This window comes from Neolamprologus multifasciatus, chromosome 11, assembly GCF_963576455.1.
Source record: "Neolamprologus multifasciatus chromosome 11, fNeoMul1.2, whole genome shotgun sequence".
Lineage (NCBI taxonomy): Eukaryota > Metazoa > Chordata > Actinopteri > Cichliformes > Cichlidae > Neolamprologus > Neolamprologus multifasciatus.
The window spans coordinates 22027592-22046901 of record NC_140449.1 but is presented as its reverse complement, the minus strand read 5'-3'; the positions used below and the strand labels follow the sequence as shown (position 1 = coordinate 22046901).

The following is a 19310-nucleotide window of genomic DNA, read 5'->3' as shown; positions in this document are numbered from 1 at the left end:
CACAGCTAGTGTGGGATCTCACTGCTGATGGTATAGATCGGATTATTTCACGCGCAGATCTATAAAAATGAAGCCAGAGCTGCTGACCTCACACAGCATTTAGTGTGCACAAAACACAGTGAGCGAACAATGACCTTCAATAGCGTTAAAATGGCTTTGCTGCCTAGTTCAACCTTTCCCCCCTCTCCCTCTCTCTCTCTCTCACAAACACACACACACACACACACACACACACACACACACACACACACACACACACACACACACACACACACAGAGGGGAAGAGGCAGAACCTAATACAGACTGACAGGTCTTTCATGCAGTAATGGTGATGGTGAAAAGAGAGATCCACTCAACACACACACGCACACACACACACACATGAAACTCTGTATGTACACACACAAACAAAAGGCAAAGGAAAACAGAAGTCAACACACGCTCACGGTGTAAAGTACATTATTGCAGAAAAGTGTCCAAACAAGCACAGGCCACGGTTTAATCTCACTTGTTTGCAGCTACAGTTGGGCTTCATTCATCAGGAGAGGCGCTCGCACACAGGAAACCCTCAGTCCAGATGATCACACAGCAGAGTTTACACATTGTTTTAGTTTTATTGACTGTGGATGTTTGACTTTCGGATGTCAAACCAGGCATGCTGCACCTCATATGCATCTATGCACATGTTTAGCATCTTGCGCTTCATTTTTTATTAATAATGGTTTCAGTCAGAAATATGTGTGTTAATTTTTTTCTAAAGATTGATATGAGTTACAGCTTGGTCATAAACCACAATGAGGTTGTTACACTGTAAGTATTATTAGTTCACCTACACGACGCCCTCCTTTTTTGTACTTCCTTTGTGACCTTCACCAAAAACGGGCATTTCTGTCTTACTGTGTCACACTTTTAAAAGAGGCAGTGTTCAGCACAGACATCCCTGCTTTTGGAGACAGGAATAAGTAAAAAAAAAAATCATTTTTCAAGTCTCACTGTGATAAACACAAGTACACATGCCAGCAAATGCAGCCACACACACACACACACATGCACCCATACAACACTCTGATCAATTGTTGCCCTCAGGCTGTGCTGGCGTGCTATGACTGAGGAGGGAGTCTAGTTAACACCCAGTGATTCATTGCAGTACAGCATCCATCCACTTGCAGGTTCCCTCAATCAAAGAGAGCAGCCAGAAGCCAGGACAATGTCTAATCACATGACTACAATATTGTAGTAGTAGTAGTAGTAGTAGTGCTATAATATATAAAATAATTAAAATGAAATGGCAACATTTTGAACATCTAACAACAGAGGACAATAAACCCACATTAAAAGTTTTGTACAAAAGTGATGTACAGCAGAGCAAAGTGAGTGTCAGAGACCAACTTTTTAAAAGCAGTGACTTTCTGCTGCATCATATAGCACCAGATTAGACAGCATTAGTATCTTTGAAACACTAAAAAATTATTCTTTTGCCCATTTTTTATTTTAGAAAGCTGGTAATGTGGAAGAAGATCAGGCTGTTCCGCAGAAGCAAGCACAGCTACACTCTTTTATATAATCATGAGGCAAACAAATCATGAGGCTAGGGATAGAGATGGAAAAACAAAGAGTTGCAGAGATGAGTTTAGGAGTTTTAAAAGTATTATTAAATACTTCTGAGAATTAAAAGGGAAAGTTATTTTCAGCTGCTCCAAAGTCATTTAGTGAAGCAGACTTTAACTGACTGGAGAAAAACTTCAACAGCTACTGTTGAGGTGTGCCTGAGCAAGGCACTTGATCCCTTAACTGCAACAGCACAATCAACAAAGACAGCTGCAGGTACACTGGGTGTCATCTCAATTTCAATGTGTGCAAGTGCTTAAAGAAAAAACAGGGGAGTGTATAACCCTGCATGTAGGTGAAACATGACATCACAATGATCTCACTTTATACTTGTGAGCTGTGAGCTATAATTTTCATCCCACTCATGCAGTGAAGGACATCAGTGTGTTTCCCTCTCTCCAGCATCACAGTGATCTTTATAATGAGCCCATACACACTGTTATTATAGGGATGTCTCGCTGTGAGAGATGCACCTTAAAACAAACAGCAAATGCATCTATTATAGAGGAAAGAATTATGTTTCTGATGTGCAGGTTCTTCTTGCCTTGCTCTGGGTTTTGTGATACTCTGCATCATTTGACAAGCGTTCAACTTCTAGAGCAGGGATGTCAAACTCATTGTACATCATGGTCCGGACCAGTGAAACACCCCTTTCTGTCAGTGTGAAGAAGTTTAACTATGCCTTTAATCGCTATCTTGATATAAGAAAAAGAAGTGCACTTTCAACAACGTGTCTCAATTCTTCTACGTGATAAAGAAATGCTGCTGCAGTAAATGAAAGAAATCGGTCAGCATGACTCTTTGTGCTACAATTGTCAGAAATAAATGTGTAAAATTACTGAAAAAGTTCTAGGAGCTCATTTCCCAGACTGTCCTGTAATTATAAAACAATTGTTGTTGTTGTTGTTGTTGTTTGTTGTTGATCCGATGTAAAAAAACAAAAAACAAAACAGACATTTCTTTAGTAAGTGGAAAAGTGTAAACTTTTCTGTCACTTAAATGTTTATCTATTAGTGTTTTATGAATAGCCAAGGGGAAGGAAAAGTTGTAAAACTTATGAAAGCACAGTTAAAAATCCAAAATGTGTATCCTTCTTCACAACTGGACTCTTTTCTGGGAAGATTCTGGCCCCCAGGCCTTATTTTGGACACCCCTGTTCTAGACCGTCTGAGAAAGCACCTCACTACATTTCAAAACCACCACAAAATAATCATGTGTGGCTACAAACATCCTACAGAAGAAGAGCCTCCTATGTCTGCTGGTACAGTGAATCCATCCCAGAGAGAGATGCTGAAGTCTGTTTATCCATAGTTTATTAACAGAAAATTAATCTGCAACTATTAAAATCTATAAATCATGTTAATTATTACTGAAAAAATCTGCATCATTACGTGAGGATTTTATGTTCCCTGCCTGAGAACAAGCTGAATATGTTGAAAACTCTGGAACTGCAATGAAAAATTATAACAAATTTTTAATCATCATTTGTCGGCATTTCATAGACACAGGGATCACTCAGAGACTCATCAACACACAGAAAGAGATCAACATTATATTTTTTAGTTTTTCACATTATTTCAGATATTCTAAAAACATTGTACTAATGCTGTCACAAATGCCTGCCAAACAATGCTGCAATAATAAAATGTTAAATTAAATGTTGCCTTTAATGGTGCTGTTCGTTAAGCAGCAAGTAAAAATGCAATTAATACTTAGTTGTGACTTTTTCCAGATTGACATTTACAGCTACAAAGCTTTTAAAATCTTTCTAATCAGTCTTTAAAGTTATGTGTCACTCCTGATTTGTATCGTTCACAAACACTCGTCTCATCATCATCATACATTCCTTACATGAGTGTAACTTTGTCATCTGTGCTGCACCAGCCATAGACACACAGTGGAGGTCAGGGAAGCAGGAAGAGTGCATTAAAGTAGTGAACCAGACCCATGGCTGATACCGGGGTCAGTGCAGGACAGTGGCCAGTAGAGGGCATCAGCCCCCTGTATCATTGTTGGGTGGTTCCTCCTTCAAACCAGCATGCCTGCATCCCGAGGGCGTGTTGTTGATTGTGGTGCACCTGTTGCAGAGTCTTCCTCCAAAGCAGAATGAGTCAGACCTTTCATTGATGTAATTTGTGCCAAAGCTTCATTTACAGTTTACTACAGACACCCTCGTGAGCAATTATATACAGCAAGTTAGAAATTTGTATCTTATACAAAGATGTAAAACAGTAAGTTGATTTCTCCTGACGATGTTTCATCGTATCATCAATTTCTGTGTTTTTTTATTTTTTATTTTCACACGATATTCATACACAGTTTTCTCAATTCAGCATTACTTAACTTCATTTTTAAACTATTTTTAATTCATGATATTGATCACTCTAACTTGACAGTGTGAGTTGTGAAACTGAATTGATGATTTACTAAATTCAGAGAAGACAATAGAATATTTAACTGCATTTGCCATTTGGTAAAAATGTACATAGTTCATGTAACGGCATAGTATATGTATGTTAAAAAAAAAAAGAAGCTATGTGCATTCTCTCTTTGTGAAGAGTGTTTTGCATTGTACATTTCCAAGTGCATACAAATTTCCTGCAGCACTGCAGTATCTCCGTATTATACCGCAGCCCCACGCTCTGCCTGCCTCACTCTCTCTCGCTGGTATCTCTTCTGTAACTCAGCTTAACCTTCTATGTCTTTCTAGGAATCACTTTTTCCTCCCATTTATTTCTCCCTTCTTCCATGTTTTGTCCTATTTGTTTCTCTCAGTCCACAGTTTCTGTTAAAGCTTCCCATTCAATCTCCAAAACTGCCTTTGATCTCAGTTCATATTTGCTCCAAAACTAACATTTGAAAATATATTTGGTCTCCTTCCACTTCCTCTGACATGATCTGCAATTCAAGCTCAACATTTACTGTCATCACATATAAATGTACATGATTATGAAGAGTCTACTTTCCTTCCTGAAGCTCCTTATTCCTAACAGGGGGAAGCGCTCATGTGCACGTGTGTGTGATAATGAGGGGGAGGTACGGGTGATGGAGGCATGGCCATTGGAAGAGCCTGGCCCTGGGGGTGTGAGGAGTGAGACCTGGGCAGGGTGTGTGTGGAGGGATAACCGGTAGGCTGTGGGGGCATCTGGTAGCTTCCTGCGGAAGAAGAGCCGGAAGGTGGGCTGCCCGGACCAACCGCTTGGAGGTTGCTTTTTGATGGGGCTGGCGGAGTCTGGTTAAGCTGGATGGAGATGTCGCTGGAGGCCTCAGAGGTGCTGCGTCCACGTTTTGGTGGAGGCCAGGAGGAGTCTGGTTGGAGGAACTGGCCGCTATAGTCGCTGCTCTCAGACAAGCGGGGGCGGTAGAGCGCAGGGTGGGGGCGGTACATCTCTTCTTCTGCATAACGTTTCATGAACAGATAGACTGACATCACACCGGCCCCCTAAAGAGATGAGCGAGATTAGATTATATGTGACAGTGCGTATTTCGTTCAGAGACAACATTTCAAAGAAACAGTAACAAGTAGGTGTGTAGGATGTGATTATAAATGACGAATAAAAGGAGACATGAAGAAGAATGTATAAAATAAATTTAAAGGTAAAACAATAGCCAACAAGGAGTCCGGAGAAAAGAAAAAACGAGGGAAAAATTGGAGGAGACAGTTAGTTTACACTGAATCAGCCACTGTAGCACATTAAGAGCAGGGCCACTGATGACAGGAGAGAGGCAGCTGCAGGAGGGGGAGGAGGAAGGAGAGAAGGAAGGGATATGTGAAGATGAGGACTCACGTGAAACTGCACCATGCACGAATTCACACATGAGCACAGCTGTACGGAAACCCTGCTGTTCTGCATCATAACCACTGATACCTCACATTACCTTCAGAATACAGATCATCACACTCAGCAGGGAGTACCTGCACCATACAAACTGTGTTGCACGTGTGCAATCAGACACTCAAGCACACACTATAGCCCCTGTCAGACATCTCTCATATATTACAGCATCAGCTTCATTTCTCTGTGACCACATGGTCACTTTTTCTTAATGCTGGCTTGTCAATTTTTAAGCAGCACAAGTTTGAACTACCTCCAGTCACATTACAGGAAAGCAGGCACAATGTTACAACTTCACGTGTGTCTTCTGTTACTTTGTGAGCTGTTAAACTCTCACCCTAACATGGAGACATTTGGCATGATGCATTTTTGCTATTCTAAATCCACAAGAGACAAGAAAAGTCTTTCTCTTGAAGCCTGTGTGCCAGCGGTGTATCGCGGCTTTCTCTCAGCTGCAGAGATCCTGCTCTTAGTTACACTAGTGGAAACAACAACAAAGTGTTGATAGGACACTTTAAATTGTAGTGTTCAAAAGTGTTGTTATACTTCACAACAGTCAATACTGGCAATGTTTTTCGACAGATGTGAAGCAAAAGTAATTGATTAGTGTAGGTGTGTTTCTAGGATATATATATTTTTAAGAGGAATGGCACAATAAGAACACAAGAAGGAGTCATAGAGACTATGGAAAAACATAAATGTCTTTCAAAAATAAGGATTGTGTTGAAAATTTGGTTAGAAGTGATCTTTGAGTCTGTTGAGTCCTGATACACTTTTTTCAATGCTCTTAATATTTTTCTATCTAGCATTCACACTCTGATGGATGCATTTGGCCCAACGATAGTTGGCATGCAGATTGGAATCGAACCACCAACCTTCCAATTACTAGGTAACGTGCTTCACCACCTGAGCTACAGCCACCCAAATTTCTACAGTGCGTTAGAGTACAAATCACTTTTAAACACATGTTCATAAAATGCTTTGATCAATGCAACTTAAGCACTTTATCTGCTTTATCCAGAATCTTAGAACTGTAGTACCATGACGAAACCAACGAAGAGACGGGGAGGACATGCAAACTCCACACAGGGAGTCCCCCGCCCACCACAAGATTCAAACCAACATCTTTCTTGCTGTGAGGCTGACAGACCTAACCCCTGCACCACCAGCACAATATGTAATATAGACACAATATATTACTAACAACAGAACTGATAATGGTCGAGGTTTGGAAATAATCACTGTGCGGCTTAAAGGGTAAACTATAAAAACTACATTTTGCTTGCTTTCAGCACATTATTTGCTCGTCTGCCATCACACACATATGAACATGAGTGACATCCCATTCTTAATCCATACGGTTTAATATGATGTTGGCCCACGCTTTGAAGCTATAACAGCTTCTTCTCTTCTGGGAATGCTTTCCAAAAGGTTTAGGAGTTTGTTTACAGAAATTTTTGACAATTCTTTCAGAAGGGCATTTGTGACATCAGACACTAACGTTGGATGAGAAGGACTCGCTCACAGTTTCCCTTCTAATTCATCCCAAAGATGTTCTGTCTGGTTAAGGTCAGGGCTAATCCACGTCTTTATGGACCTTCCTTTATGCACTGGTGCTCAGTCATGTTGGAACAGGAATGGGCCGTTCCGAAAGTGTTCCCACAAAGTCGGGAGCATGAAATTGTCTAAAATGTCTTTGTATGCTGAAGCATTAAGATTTCCTATCACTGGAAATAAGGGGCTGAGCCCAGACCTGAACAACAACCCCACACTAGAATCCCCCATAATCCCCTATACTCAAAAACTACCCGTCTCCTGGCAACTGCCAAACCCAGACTCGTTCATCAGGCTTGGATGCAGCTGGATGTCCATAAAAACCCATTCCATGAAGCTCTCTATGCACTGTTCTCGAGCTAATCTAAAAGCATCAGCATCTGCTGACCCTGCTTTGTGGTTTTACGTGGCTTGTCACTTCATAGTTAAAATCCTGTCAGTCCCACTCACTTCCACTTTGTTATAAAACCACTAACAGCTGACCGTTAGCCACGAGGAAATTTCACGCTCGCACTTGTAAAGGTGGCATAGAAGTGGCCACAGGTGTACAAAGGAAGGAACACCTGAATTCATTGATTTGGATGGGTGAGTGAATACTTTTGGCAATATAGTGCTTTTGCACACTCTGATACTCTGAGGCAGACACCTAACACAGGAATGGGAATCTGGAGATGCCCGTGATGCAGTGGGAATATTTTAATGAAGCAGTGAGGAAAATATTGTATAAGCGAACCATGTCTGAATGACAAAATGCTGTGCTTTAACAAAAAGATGAAGCAGCTTCACGTTTTCATGTCTGAAAAGGGCCTCTCATTCTCTTTCCCAAATTTTCTAACTAGCACACACAGAGCCTCGACTGACCTCTTTGAGTAAGAAGGAAGAGGCAGCGAAGGCAAAGGACCAGCCGTAGTGGTAATTGAAGAACTGCTCAGGCTCTCTGGGACGGTTCATCACCTCGTCATTAATACTGGAGATGTAGAGCACCAGCCCCACCACCAGACTGAGGCCTGCACACAGCACATTAACAAAGACACTGAGCGTAAGAAAGAAATTCCACATACAAAAGTGATCCAGACAGCCACACCAATGTGTGCAGAGTGAAAGAGAAAGATGGGGAGGGCCCACGCCAGCTAATTAGCTTTCAAAATACTTACACTGATAAAGAAATGGAAAAGACACCAGAGAGACAGACGAGAAATTTCATATCAGTTATTCACAAAGACCTTTGAACATTTTTCCTTTTACAATGAAAACAGTCTTTTTAAAAAATAAGATTCTTTTTGCAAAAAATAAAATAAAAAGAAATAAAATAGAGCATACTGTCACTGTGGATTACTTTCAGCGGCAAATGATTTTAACATGCAGTTAACATGTAACTAGGTTCAGGATTCAAAAGCACTTTTGTGACAATTTGATTTAAAAAGGATATATCAGCATATATCAACGTAACCTGTCACACCACCTTTGAGTTTTTCCAGGTTTAACCATAACACCAGTGTTTCTATAACCAAGTGCTTAACATACCTTTAACCACCTCAAACATAATCCTGTAAAAAAGTTTCAAATCTTTTAGTTGCTATGATGTGAGGATTGAAACACATTACAAGAAAAGCCACATTCTTTTTAATATATGAGTGGATGAACGAACATGCTGGCATACTGTATGTCATTCATATCCTCATCAGGCAATTAAATAAATACATAAATACATAATAATAAATCTTCATTATAAAAATGTCTTATTATGTTAGCACAACTTAATTAATAACTTAATTCACTAAGACAGACTGGCAGCATGTCAGGGTATGAAAGGTGGGGAAATGAATTTACTGGGATGAAAATTATAATTTAAGTATTATAAGGTTCTCTTATAATGACTGTTGTTTCTGATTATGTGTATGTAAGGATATTTCTCTTTATTAAACAGTTACTTGCTATTTATCTTAAGGCAGAAGAAGAAGAAACCCTGAAAAAAAAAAACACTTAAAATGTAACAAAAGAAAGAGAATAATTCTGCTACTCTAACATAGCATGCTAATTAAAGTCATGGAGTCAGAACTGATGCAGCATGCTGTGAAAACTTGAATATGTTATAGTGAAAAATTCAGTATATTCACTGTACTGGAAACAGAAGTGCCTTTCAAAAGTGAACGGATGATCTGGAATCAGCCAGAAGCATCCCATACAACATTTAAACCTCTCTTTTCCAGGAACACTTACCTGCCCTCCACCTTACTTTGGCTATGTTAAAATTATGAGATGCAACATATGGCCAACATCACAGAATCAATATTCAAAGACAGCATCATGCTGTAAGCAGCGAATATGAATATTTCACCGCAACATTCAAGTGCACCACAGGGCTGTCAAGTGCTTATGCCCTCTACGTGAATGGCCTGGTTGCCTTAAATTTGAAACGCGTGGGAAATGCAGAAACCGTGCTGCTGTCAATCCTCCAGCAGAAGTACATCTTTATCTGAGTTAATGCCTGAAAATCCAGAGGAACACACAGGCACGTGCACAGTCAGAGGCAGGAAAAGAAGAAGTGTTGAGTGTGAGACAAAGGGGAAGCAAACATGAAGGTAAATGGTGCAAGGAGGCGTGCATACGCAGCTCAACTGTGGTGTGTTTGTTGGGAGAAGAGATAAACAGAAAAAGAGAGGGAGGGAAAGCGAGTAACAGAGAGAGCGAGAGAGCCTCTAACCAAGATTAAACATCTGTGGCCCCATGCTGTTTTTTTATTTCCTGCGCTAAATACTGTTATGTTAACCAGAACAGGGTGCCATTGCACCCAGCCTGCCAATACAAACTACAATATTTACCAGACTACTGCGGCAGGGATGCCAGTGGAACATCCTTCCGCACACACCACTGCAGCAACAATGACTCAGAAATAATATCCTTTGAATGAAGGGGTGAGGAAAGGAATAGGAGGAAGGAGAGGGGCTGGGGAGGGAGGGTTGAGAGGGGTGTGTAGTAGGGAAGGCAGGAGGAAGGCACAGAGAGGCTTAGTGCAGCACAGTATGTAAGCAGTTTGATACACTTGCACCTTATTATCACCCTATTATCAAAATAAGGCATAAAGTAAAACACTGTGACACTCCAGCAGAGGATGTAAACATTATGTAACCTTCATTACATAACATTTATTACCTCGTATACTCTGAAATGGCATGTCGAAGTCATCATATCAGACTCTGCGTGATACTCCTCTGAGCTCTGCGGTCACGCTTCCTCCTCAAAAGTGCGTGTTAGGAGAAAGAACCGCCAGAGAACACAAGCTCCAATGTGGCCACTGACGATCAGGCTGAGCACCAGAAACGGGAGCATTACCGCCATCTGCTGTTCAACAAGACCAGCTGCACTAATGAAGAAAGTGCTGCTGAAAAACCTGCTTAAGCTGCTTAAGAAATATTCAAAGGTTTTTGCAAATTTTGTTTAACACTCTTGTAAAAAAAATGCCACTAAAATATGGAGAAAGAGTTACTCCTAATTAACAAGTTAATAAAGTTTATATGAGACAAAGTCAAATGAAAAACCCAGAGGAAACATTCAAAGCAAATCCATTGACCTTTTCTATTGACACTCCCCACACCTGCATCACAGACCAGAAATAGAGCTGTGATGGAGTGTCTGCATGTGTGACACAGGACACACCAGGATGCTGTAATCAATCACAGAGTGAGGGAGCAGTAACAGCAGGACATGAGTAATGGGTCCCACCTGAGAGGATGAAGAAGATGCCGGACACAAAGGCCAGGATGGTGCGCTGAGGTCGGATGTGTCCGATGTTACTGATGACGAAGGCAGTGAAGACAAAGAGCAGCGACACCATCGGGAAGGGCGTGGCCGTACGCACCATCTCTGGAGGAAGGAGAGGTCACAGTGTTAAATGCACGTTTTAGGATGTGACCTTAAACTGGGGAGAGAAGCGATGATAATCTTGGCCTTTAAAGAGTTAAATTACATTATTTTTTATGTCTTGCATGTTTCATGAGACTTATGTCTCATCCTAGATGAATTGAGCATGAATCGAATAAACTAAAATATATTTAAAAAAATGGCTTTACAGCAATTACAGATATAGAAAAATATAATCACTCACTCTATACAACCCAGACAGACCACTGAGGTCATCAGGCTCAAATCTTTTACGTTTTCAGAGTCAGATCTCAGTCCACAAAGGGTGCTTTCAGTTAGTGTGGATACATTGTCTGTGCATACATTCAAAAACAGACTCAAAACCTTTTTATTAACACAGTCCTACACTTAATAGGTGCCATATAAATAAAATTTTCATTGTCATTATGAGATGAAAAAGATAATATAGGATATAATAAAATAATGTAGTGAAATATCTATAAGATTATGGAGTTAAATCACTGAATTTACTAATTCATTGGTAATCTACTGCAATCTGAAGGGTTTAACACAAAATATATTATACCTCATGCAAAGTCTTTACCATGGAAAAATAAAACCTTTGAATCACTGGATGAATAATTTTTCTAAATTCAACATCTTTGGATTTCTTTTCCTCAAACTTGCACTCTGCACTCAAACATCAGTACCCTCAAACAGTCAGCAGGGGGACACCGCCGCAGGCTCTCACACAGTAGATGAAGTGTAATGCCGCTGCTGTGTTTTACTCACTCAGGATGTTCGCAGTGTTTTCAGTGGTGATCTCTATATCGGGCTCGGTGAAATACTCTGACGCAACACATCTCCCATTTTCTGATCCTGTGAGCAACCACAAAAGGTGGAAAATGTTGGGGTTGGTCAAGGATCAAAGTCAGTGGTGCATGAAGAAACACACTAAAATCAAAAGAGCATGTGGGTCTCTGCAGTCCTGCTCACAGGTAACGATCATGTTTTGTGACAGCTATGATTCCAAAGGCCGGAAGGTTGCCATCTGTCTTTTCTCTGATTTCTGCTCTCTCACTCTGCTGCTCTTTCTGTGTTTGTGTCACTTAGTGATGATCAAATAGGAATTCAGTCATTCTTTGCATATATGTATATACATGTGATGCATCTTCCTACCAGCCACAAAGCAAACTCTCCAGAGGCCTGAATGGAGCGCCATCTTCACCTCCTGGCTCTGGTTCTGCTGTAGGATGATTCCCTCCACCATTATGAGCCAATAGTCCGTGGACACAGCCACCCCGACCAGCAACAGCCCGCAGGCGCCGAACACTGTGGACAGGATGGTTAACGCACGGCTGCTACACGTACTCATCTGGAAGGCAGGATGAGAGAGGCACATCAAAACTGCAGACAGAAATATAGGTAGATATGGAAGGGCTTACTAAGGGGAGGTCATTAGAGACGGGAAACTCTGAGACAGACATGTGACACGCTCACATGGGGAAAAAGAGCTACAGGCTATCCTCCTGTCCTGCCTTGTTATTGCTAAAGATGAGTTAGTGACACATTCACTGGCAACCAATCCTGTTTAAGGTTAGAGAGGAGCCAACAAAACGAATGATGACTTCACAAATAAAATTATAGAAGGACTAAAAAAAAAAAAAAAGCAGAACAACAGATACACAGATTAGGAAGGAGAGTTGAGGTCTTACGTGACTCACACATGGTCTTTCTGTGACTTAATTCTGGTTGACCGGGAAAGACTTCTCTGAAAACTCAGTGAACATGCTGTCTGTATAGATTTAAGAGTTTCTGTGTCTGTGTAGCCTCTGCTTAATTTGGAACCTTGTTCAGTGTCATCAGCTTAATAAGTAATGGAGGCATGCAAAACACAGAGAAGGCTGATGCTTACTGTAATTTGTTATACATTATTAGCTATATTGTGAGGTTTATTGCAATAATGAAGATGACTTGTCAGCCTGAGAGTTTGAATAGTTTCCTTTGATTTGTATTCACTGCAGTCTTTGCAAAGGTGGAGGACATCAGGCTGACGTTCCTTTCACTTTTCAAAATCTTATACTTGTCCCCCTTTGCTTTTCCTGCTAAAGATCTCCTTAAATCCAGATGAAGGAAGAGAAGAGAGAACAGCTTTCAGGTACTATGATGCACAACATGCCTAACGAGCTTAATGAGCCTAATGAGCAGACGTGAGTGTCTGCCAGACGGTCTTCACCCTGGTTTTTCCCTTACCTTATTAACACAGGTTTTTTGAGCTGCATAGTGTGTGGTGATCACCTGCAGACACTCCCACTAATTAATCATGGTGTTTGCATTTCTTTACACATTTCCCTATGTATGATCATATAATCTTTAAACATTCTTTTCCTTCTTTTCCATTTTTGTTTCCTTAGAAAAATATGTTTCTCTAGCTTTAGACACCTAATTAGGTCCAACTGTCAACATTTGAAATCACTTAGATGCTGGAGATGTGTCTGGAATGACTTGCATTTATCAGCAGCTGCACACTTTTTTAGTTTGTGGCTTTCACATTCTTGCAGTGTGTGCAGCAATTAAGGTGAAATAAATAAAACCTGACAGTGTAATAGAAGCATTAAATAAGGACTGCAATCTGACATAAGCCACTAAAAACTACTCTAGTGTCCTAGTGCTTACTAAGGAAACATCATTTTTCAGGGCTGTGTTCATCAAAACTGTGGGCTAGAGGTAGAATAAGTAATCCATCCATCCATCCTCTTCTGCTTATCCAATTCAGCGTTGTGGGGCTGCCATTGTGGGAGAGGCAGGGTACACCCTGGACAGGTCACAGAAAACCATTCCACCTATTTATAATCACTAATTAACCCAACCCCACTAACTGCATGCTTTTGAACTGTGGAAGGAAGCCGGAGAGAACATGCAAACTCCACACAGAAAGGCCCTTGCCCAGATGGTGGATTTGAACCCAGTACCTTCTTGCTGTGAGGCAACAGTGCTAACCATTGCGCTCTAGAATTAAGTAGCCACTTTAAAATATAACCCTTAGCTTGAGACCAGAGTTGATTTTCACCACACCAGGGATGGTTTTTCACCCTTACCATCCATCCATTCACTTCCGCTTATCCTTTTCAGGGTCGCGGGGGGTGCTGGAGCCAATCCCAGCTGTCATAGGGCAAGAGGTGGGGTACACCCTGGCCAGTCTGTCGCAGGGCTAACACACAAGGACAGACAACCATTCACACTCACATTCACTCGCAGTGGCAATTTGGATTATCCAATTAACCTATCCCCACACAGAAAGACCCCGGCCTGATGGTGGAATTGAACTCAGGACCTTCTTGCTGTGCGGCAACAGTGCTAACAACCGTGCCACCCCTTTTTCACCCTTACACCATCTAATTTTGGTAAAAATGTAGCAACTCATCTGTGTAGGTTCTCAGTCATCCAGGTCATGGTAATCTAAGGAGCTTGGAGAGAAAGCAAAAGAACTTCTTTAAACAACAACTCAAGCTTCAACCTCTTGTTCTTTCAGTAGAGGACGCGAGTGGAATCATCCATGTTCTTCAGCTGATGTAACACGTTGCTTTAAGGTTTGAAAAATGTGCGCTTGAGCCTTTCCTCAGCATATCACTGCTGCTCTGAGCTCTTATTTGAACTCACACTACACTGTTTCACGGTCATTAATAAAAATCTCCACAGTTTCTTGCATCACCCCCTGTAAATCCTGACCCCTTTTTGCTGCACAGAAACCGCAAATCAATTATTCACACCTATTAAACATACGACAATACATCTGCATAAAATAATGACTTAATAAAGTAACACTCAGGGTCGCAAATTAATTTAACAGCGTGGGCCATTTATCGTGCACCTCCGACGGCTGTGACAACAGAAACTTTAATGTCAAATAATGACTAAAACATGAGAATCACTTTATTATTCTGCTCTCTCTTTGTATGACAAACCTTTGAGTCTTTGAGAAGTCTGGTTACAAAAAAAAGTAGTCTACTGGGGAACAAACTCTTAAAGATTAAGCCTGGTCTCGTCTTATCTGGACACCCATTGTGGGAGATGTGACCACTATAGAAGTTCCCTCGGTTTCTATGCAGCAGCGGGGATGAATAGAGTTTCTTTTGTGCGCTAGGCACAATAATGATGTGTAAGAACAGAACTGGGTGATGGTAGAGGGTACACATTAGAGAAATAGTCTGAGAAATGACAAGTTTGGGCATCTGAAAGGCTGAAAGAAGCAGATGAAGTAAGGAGTGCGTTACTAATGGGGCAGACAGAAGTGAGGAACCACAACCGCAAAAAGTCCAGTCAGACAAACACATGAAAGATGTAAAACCACTGAGATTAAAAGGAAAACTTACAAGATACATAAAGGGCAGGATGCAAATTGGCACTGTCATCTGCCACACAAGGGAACAACTGAGGATTTGCATGGGCTTAAGCTGCATATGAGTTTCCTGCTGCCCTGGTCTTAACTTTCCTTCTTTAACCGGGGGGTCTAAATCACACGGCAGGCCAATTTCAGCTCCCGCTGCCACAGCAACAGTCGACTGGTGCTGAAAAGTTTAAGTTAAAGAGTTCAAGGCAGGGTCACTGTGAACTCAAAAACAACTCCGTGAAATGACACAGTATGATTGGAGGGATAGACCGATGAGGTATAAAGATAAGATCAGAGGGCACAGAGGAGTGGGCTCATGAAGAAATAATCACACTTCCCAACTTGTTGGAGGAAATGCCCGAGTGGTAAAAAACGAGTGTGAATCAAAGTGGAGTTGCAAAATTGCACAAACGAGTTGATGTGCCCGAGTTGCTCTCCTTGGCTTGTTCAGCACCATGGACAGCACCCTGTTTTTGAGCACAAAGTCATAGAAACACACTGAAATCCAAGAACAACAACAAAAATACGACCTGCTGGCTCGTAAGAGATATCAGTGCTTTTAAAAATTAAAAGCACTGATTTATTGTGCCAGAAATCTTCTAAAGGGCTGCTGTGGCTTTTGAAGAAATAAGCACTCAGACTTAAGATTGGGTTTGAGTTTGAAAAAAAGAGGAAAAGGAGAGAAAAAAAAACAGTTTCCTGTTAGATTTGTGATAACAATCCCATTTTAGTGCTCTGACACAGCCCCTCAGCTCCTTCATCCTGAAAGTAATGAGCCAATTGAATTGGTTAGATAGGAGCCACAAGGGGGACAAAAGGTTTAATTCACTCCAATCTGTCACAATCTGCAGACTGGCATCACCTGTAAGCCTCTCAGGAAAGAGACACCAAGAAAGAAAGAGGCAGTGATGGAAAAGAGGAGAGGATGTGAAAGAAACAACCCAGCTTAAATAAAACGAAAGCAAAAGCAGCAGAAAGAAGAGAAGATGGGGACGAACTACGTGTGGAGAGATCTTTTAAAGACAGGCACAGAAGGAGTGTATCGAGAAGATATAGGTTAACATGAGAAAAGACCTTGGCCCAAAAAATGGAAGGAGTACTCGACATGGACGCGCACGACGGGAGTGCGCCTACCCCGAATTAAAAGGTGTGCACTGGTTGTCAGCCCTGGAGAAATCAATGAAACCACTCATTAGGAAATAAAATACTTCACGGGAACTAAACGTGGGTACCATGACTCAGTGGAAGGTTTTGCTCGTGGTTTCTGCGCAGACACACTCTGACAATCCACTCGCATCATTTCTTTCTCTTTTTCTACGGTGCAAAGCGGATAGATAAACACTGCCACTATACTCTCACGTACCCGCAAAAGAACACCCTAGTACTGAGCGAGGCAGTCACACGAGCATCTATACGGGTTTGTTTAACCCCCCACCCCCGCAGCTGTCACACGCACTCACACGCGGAGTTTTGAGATGATAAACACAGAGCAGGAAACATGTGAGCGACTCACGTTGAAAAAACGGAATGGGTAAAATAAATAGAGCTGCTCAACGACTTAGCTGTCAGGTAAGAACATTTTTTGCCCCCCCCACCTCGCGTGCGCTCTCACTGGAGCACGAAAGGCTATCTTTACGCTAACACGACTTATGAATTCAGCTCTTTTTCACAGCTGTCACACAGGCACGTACATTTTAAGTCGGGTTAAAAAGACGAAACAAAACGGGGAGTCATGATTATAATTACTACGAAAAGACGCATAACTGCAGGTATTCAATGAGAGGGGGAAATACTCACCGTGCCACGAGAGTCGTGCGCACACGTCAGTAAGCCAAGAAACCTCACACCAGGGAGGCTTGCTGGGTTTTTGTCTCTCCTCTCACTCTCTCCTCTCCTTTCTCCCCTTTCCTTCTTACTCTCTCTCTCTCTCTCTGTCTTCTTCTCTCCTCTGTGTGTTTTCCCTTAAGCCCCCTTACCCATCCTCTAAAATTCCTCACTCTCTCTTTCACTCCGTCTGTCCCAGGCACTGCGGTGGATCGGTTCAGGAAGCTACTTTGGTTACCAAAGAGACATACTGTAGCGGGAGCAGGGGGGTAAAAGTGTCGAAGGGAGAGAGAGTGAGAGAGAAAGAGAGAGAGAGTATATGTGAGTGTGTGTGTGTGAGAGAGAGAGGTGGAGTGGAGTGATGTCAAACCGCAATATCGCACTTCACTGTATAAACTGTTGTATAGTAATACTCACTCATCCTTTTTAACATCAATTTCTCTGGGTGTGTTGTCACATTTAAAGAAAATAATATAGGCTTTTTTTAAATACTTGCTTTTGTACTCACTTTGTCAAACTCTTTGAAACTGTCCCAGCAACCTTCACAGAAGCTGCCATAAACATACAGTTTCTATAAATTACTTGATGTCACATCTTTTAAAATGATTTTAAGGGAATAAATAACGTCTATGTGGTAAACTTTGTAATAATTTCCTCACATGATGAACAGTAATATACAATATTATATATAACTATATAATAAATATAAAGTTTTCCAGCCAAGAGAAGCTGAATGAAAAAAGTTGAGGACTTGGTAGTGAGTATCTTTAGGAATGTAAAGGGTGAAAAACTCCAAATTTCACAGATTTGCTGTGTGGAGTTTTGAAAATAAACACAAACAATAGATTACGTACCCTCAGTAGATAACTAATGACTGAATAAGGACTTTCATTCAACCCCACAGTACTGATGAATATCAGAAAAACGTGTAGTAACCTCTCCTTCACTTTCTCCTCCTGTCCCCTCCTTCTTTGTCTCCTGTGGTCTGTGTCCCTTACTCTATTTTTAGCTGGCTGGTGGAGGATTCATATATTTTTAGCAACGATATCAATAGTCTACAGCACACTCTGACCTCAGGGCACGAGCGAGAACGAGAGTGAGAGATTAAGGGGGGCGAGAATAAGAGACTGAGGCGCGATAGGAGCGACGAAGGATAGAGATAGAAGCAGAGGAGGCAGTGGCGAAGGAGGGGGATGATATCGTGTCAGAGTGACAGTGAATGATGGACTGCACATACAACTCCAACCACTGAGCGCTGGTGGATCAGTTACACCAAGGCTGATGCTGTCAGTGCTGGAGAAAAGATTGCGATGGAAGTTAAGAATCAGCTTTAGATGTAAAAGAAACAGGCTGATGAGGAAAAGTGTCACTACGTGCTTTATTTTCTGTTTGACACTCTTCAGGACTGCACTGCAGATTAGAAACATATCCCAGACTATTAAGAAGGTTTATCTGTCATTACAAACATATCTACCTCAGGTATATTCAGATTAAAGTCGCTTTAACGTAAGCAAGTATTAAGTATGGCTTTTTTAAAATAAAGAAATAAATCAACACAAAGATGAAGTTTTTTTTTTCATTAAAATATGCTTTTATATGATATAGTCCACTCAAAATTATACTCCTACATGTCCACTGCCTGAACACCATTAGCATAGAAAATACTGTATATGTGTAAATCAGATCATAATACTGATGTAGAGGCCGGGAGAAGACAAGCTACACATATCAAGAGCCAGCAACAGGAGTATTTCAAAGAGATACAAGCAACACAATAAATTTAGACAGGTGATTATTGAAGAATGATGTACAATGATGCAGTAAAGCATTTACAGTGCAGAACTGACAGAAAAGACAAACAGAGGGGAACAGACATGAAGGGCAGATAGAGAAGGGAGGGAAGTAGACAGGGAGATGGGAAGTTGATGAGATTTTAATGTGAAGGTCAACTTGTTATAACTCAGATCTCCACAGGGATATTAGTCCCATCATGGTGATGCTGGAGGGGCCGGGGGGGTGGGGGCTGCTTCAGAGGAGGAGGGCACGGAGGGAGATGCCTGAGAGGTGTTTTTGCTGGTTCAACAGCTACAGTAGCCCACTGAACAGAGGGGTCAGCATCTTCTCCGTGCGTGAGTGTGTTCACATGCCAGGGATTGCACTTTTGAGCGTGAGTATGTGTGAAAGTGCGGGGAGGAGGGGGGTGGAGGGAGCGTGACAGGGAGGCAGGCTCGTGGTG

The 19310-nt window shown here is 41.5% G+C and overlaps 1 protein-coding gene across 2 annotated transcripts; it reads right to left on the bottom strand.

Moving 5' to 3' along the window:
- Window positions 1-195: 195 nt before the first annotated feature.
- cacng7b (calcium channel, voltage-dependent, gamma subunit 7b) lies at window positions 196-19276 on the bottom strand. 2 transcript variants are annotated; one of them, XM_085178040.1, is made up of 6 exons: window positions 17048-19276; window positions 12040-12235; window positions 11653-11739; window positions 10723-10863; window positions 7861-8006; window positions 196-5051 (listed from the first exon to the last, which is right to left on the bottom strand). In XM_085178040.1, exons 2-6 carry the CDS (start codon window positions 12233-12235, stop codon window positions 4596-4598), a joined length of 1026 nt encoding a protein of 341 aa, XP_085034166.1. In that variant the 5' UTR covers window positions 17048-19276; the 3' UTR covers window positions 196-4595. The 2 variants fall into 2 exon arrangements, with proteins under 2 accessions (XP_085034166.1, XP_085034165.1); XM_085178039.1 differs by having other exon boundaries at window positions 12040-19276.
- Between the last annotated feature and the right edge of the window lie 34 nt (window positions 19277-19310).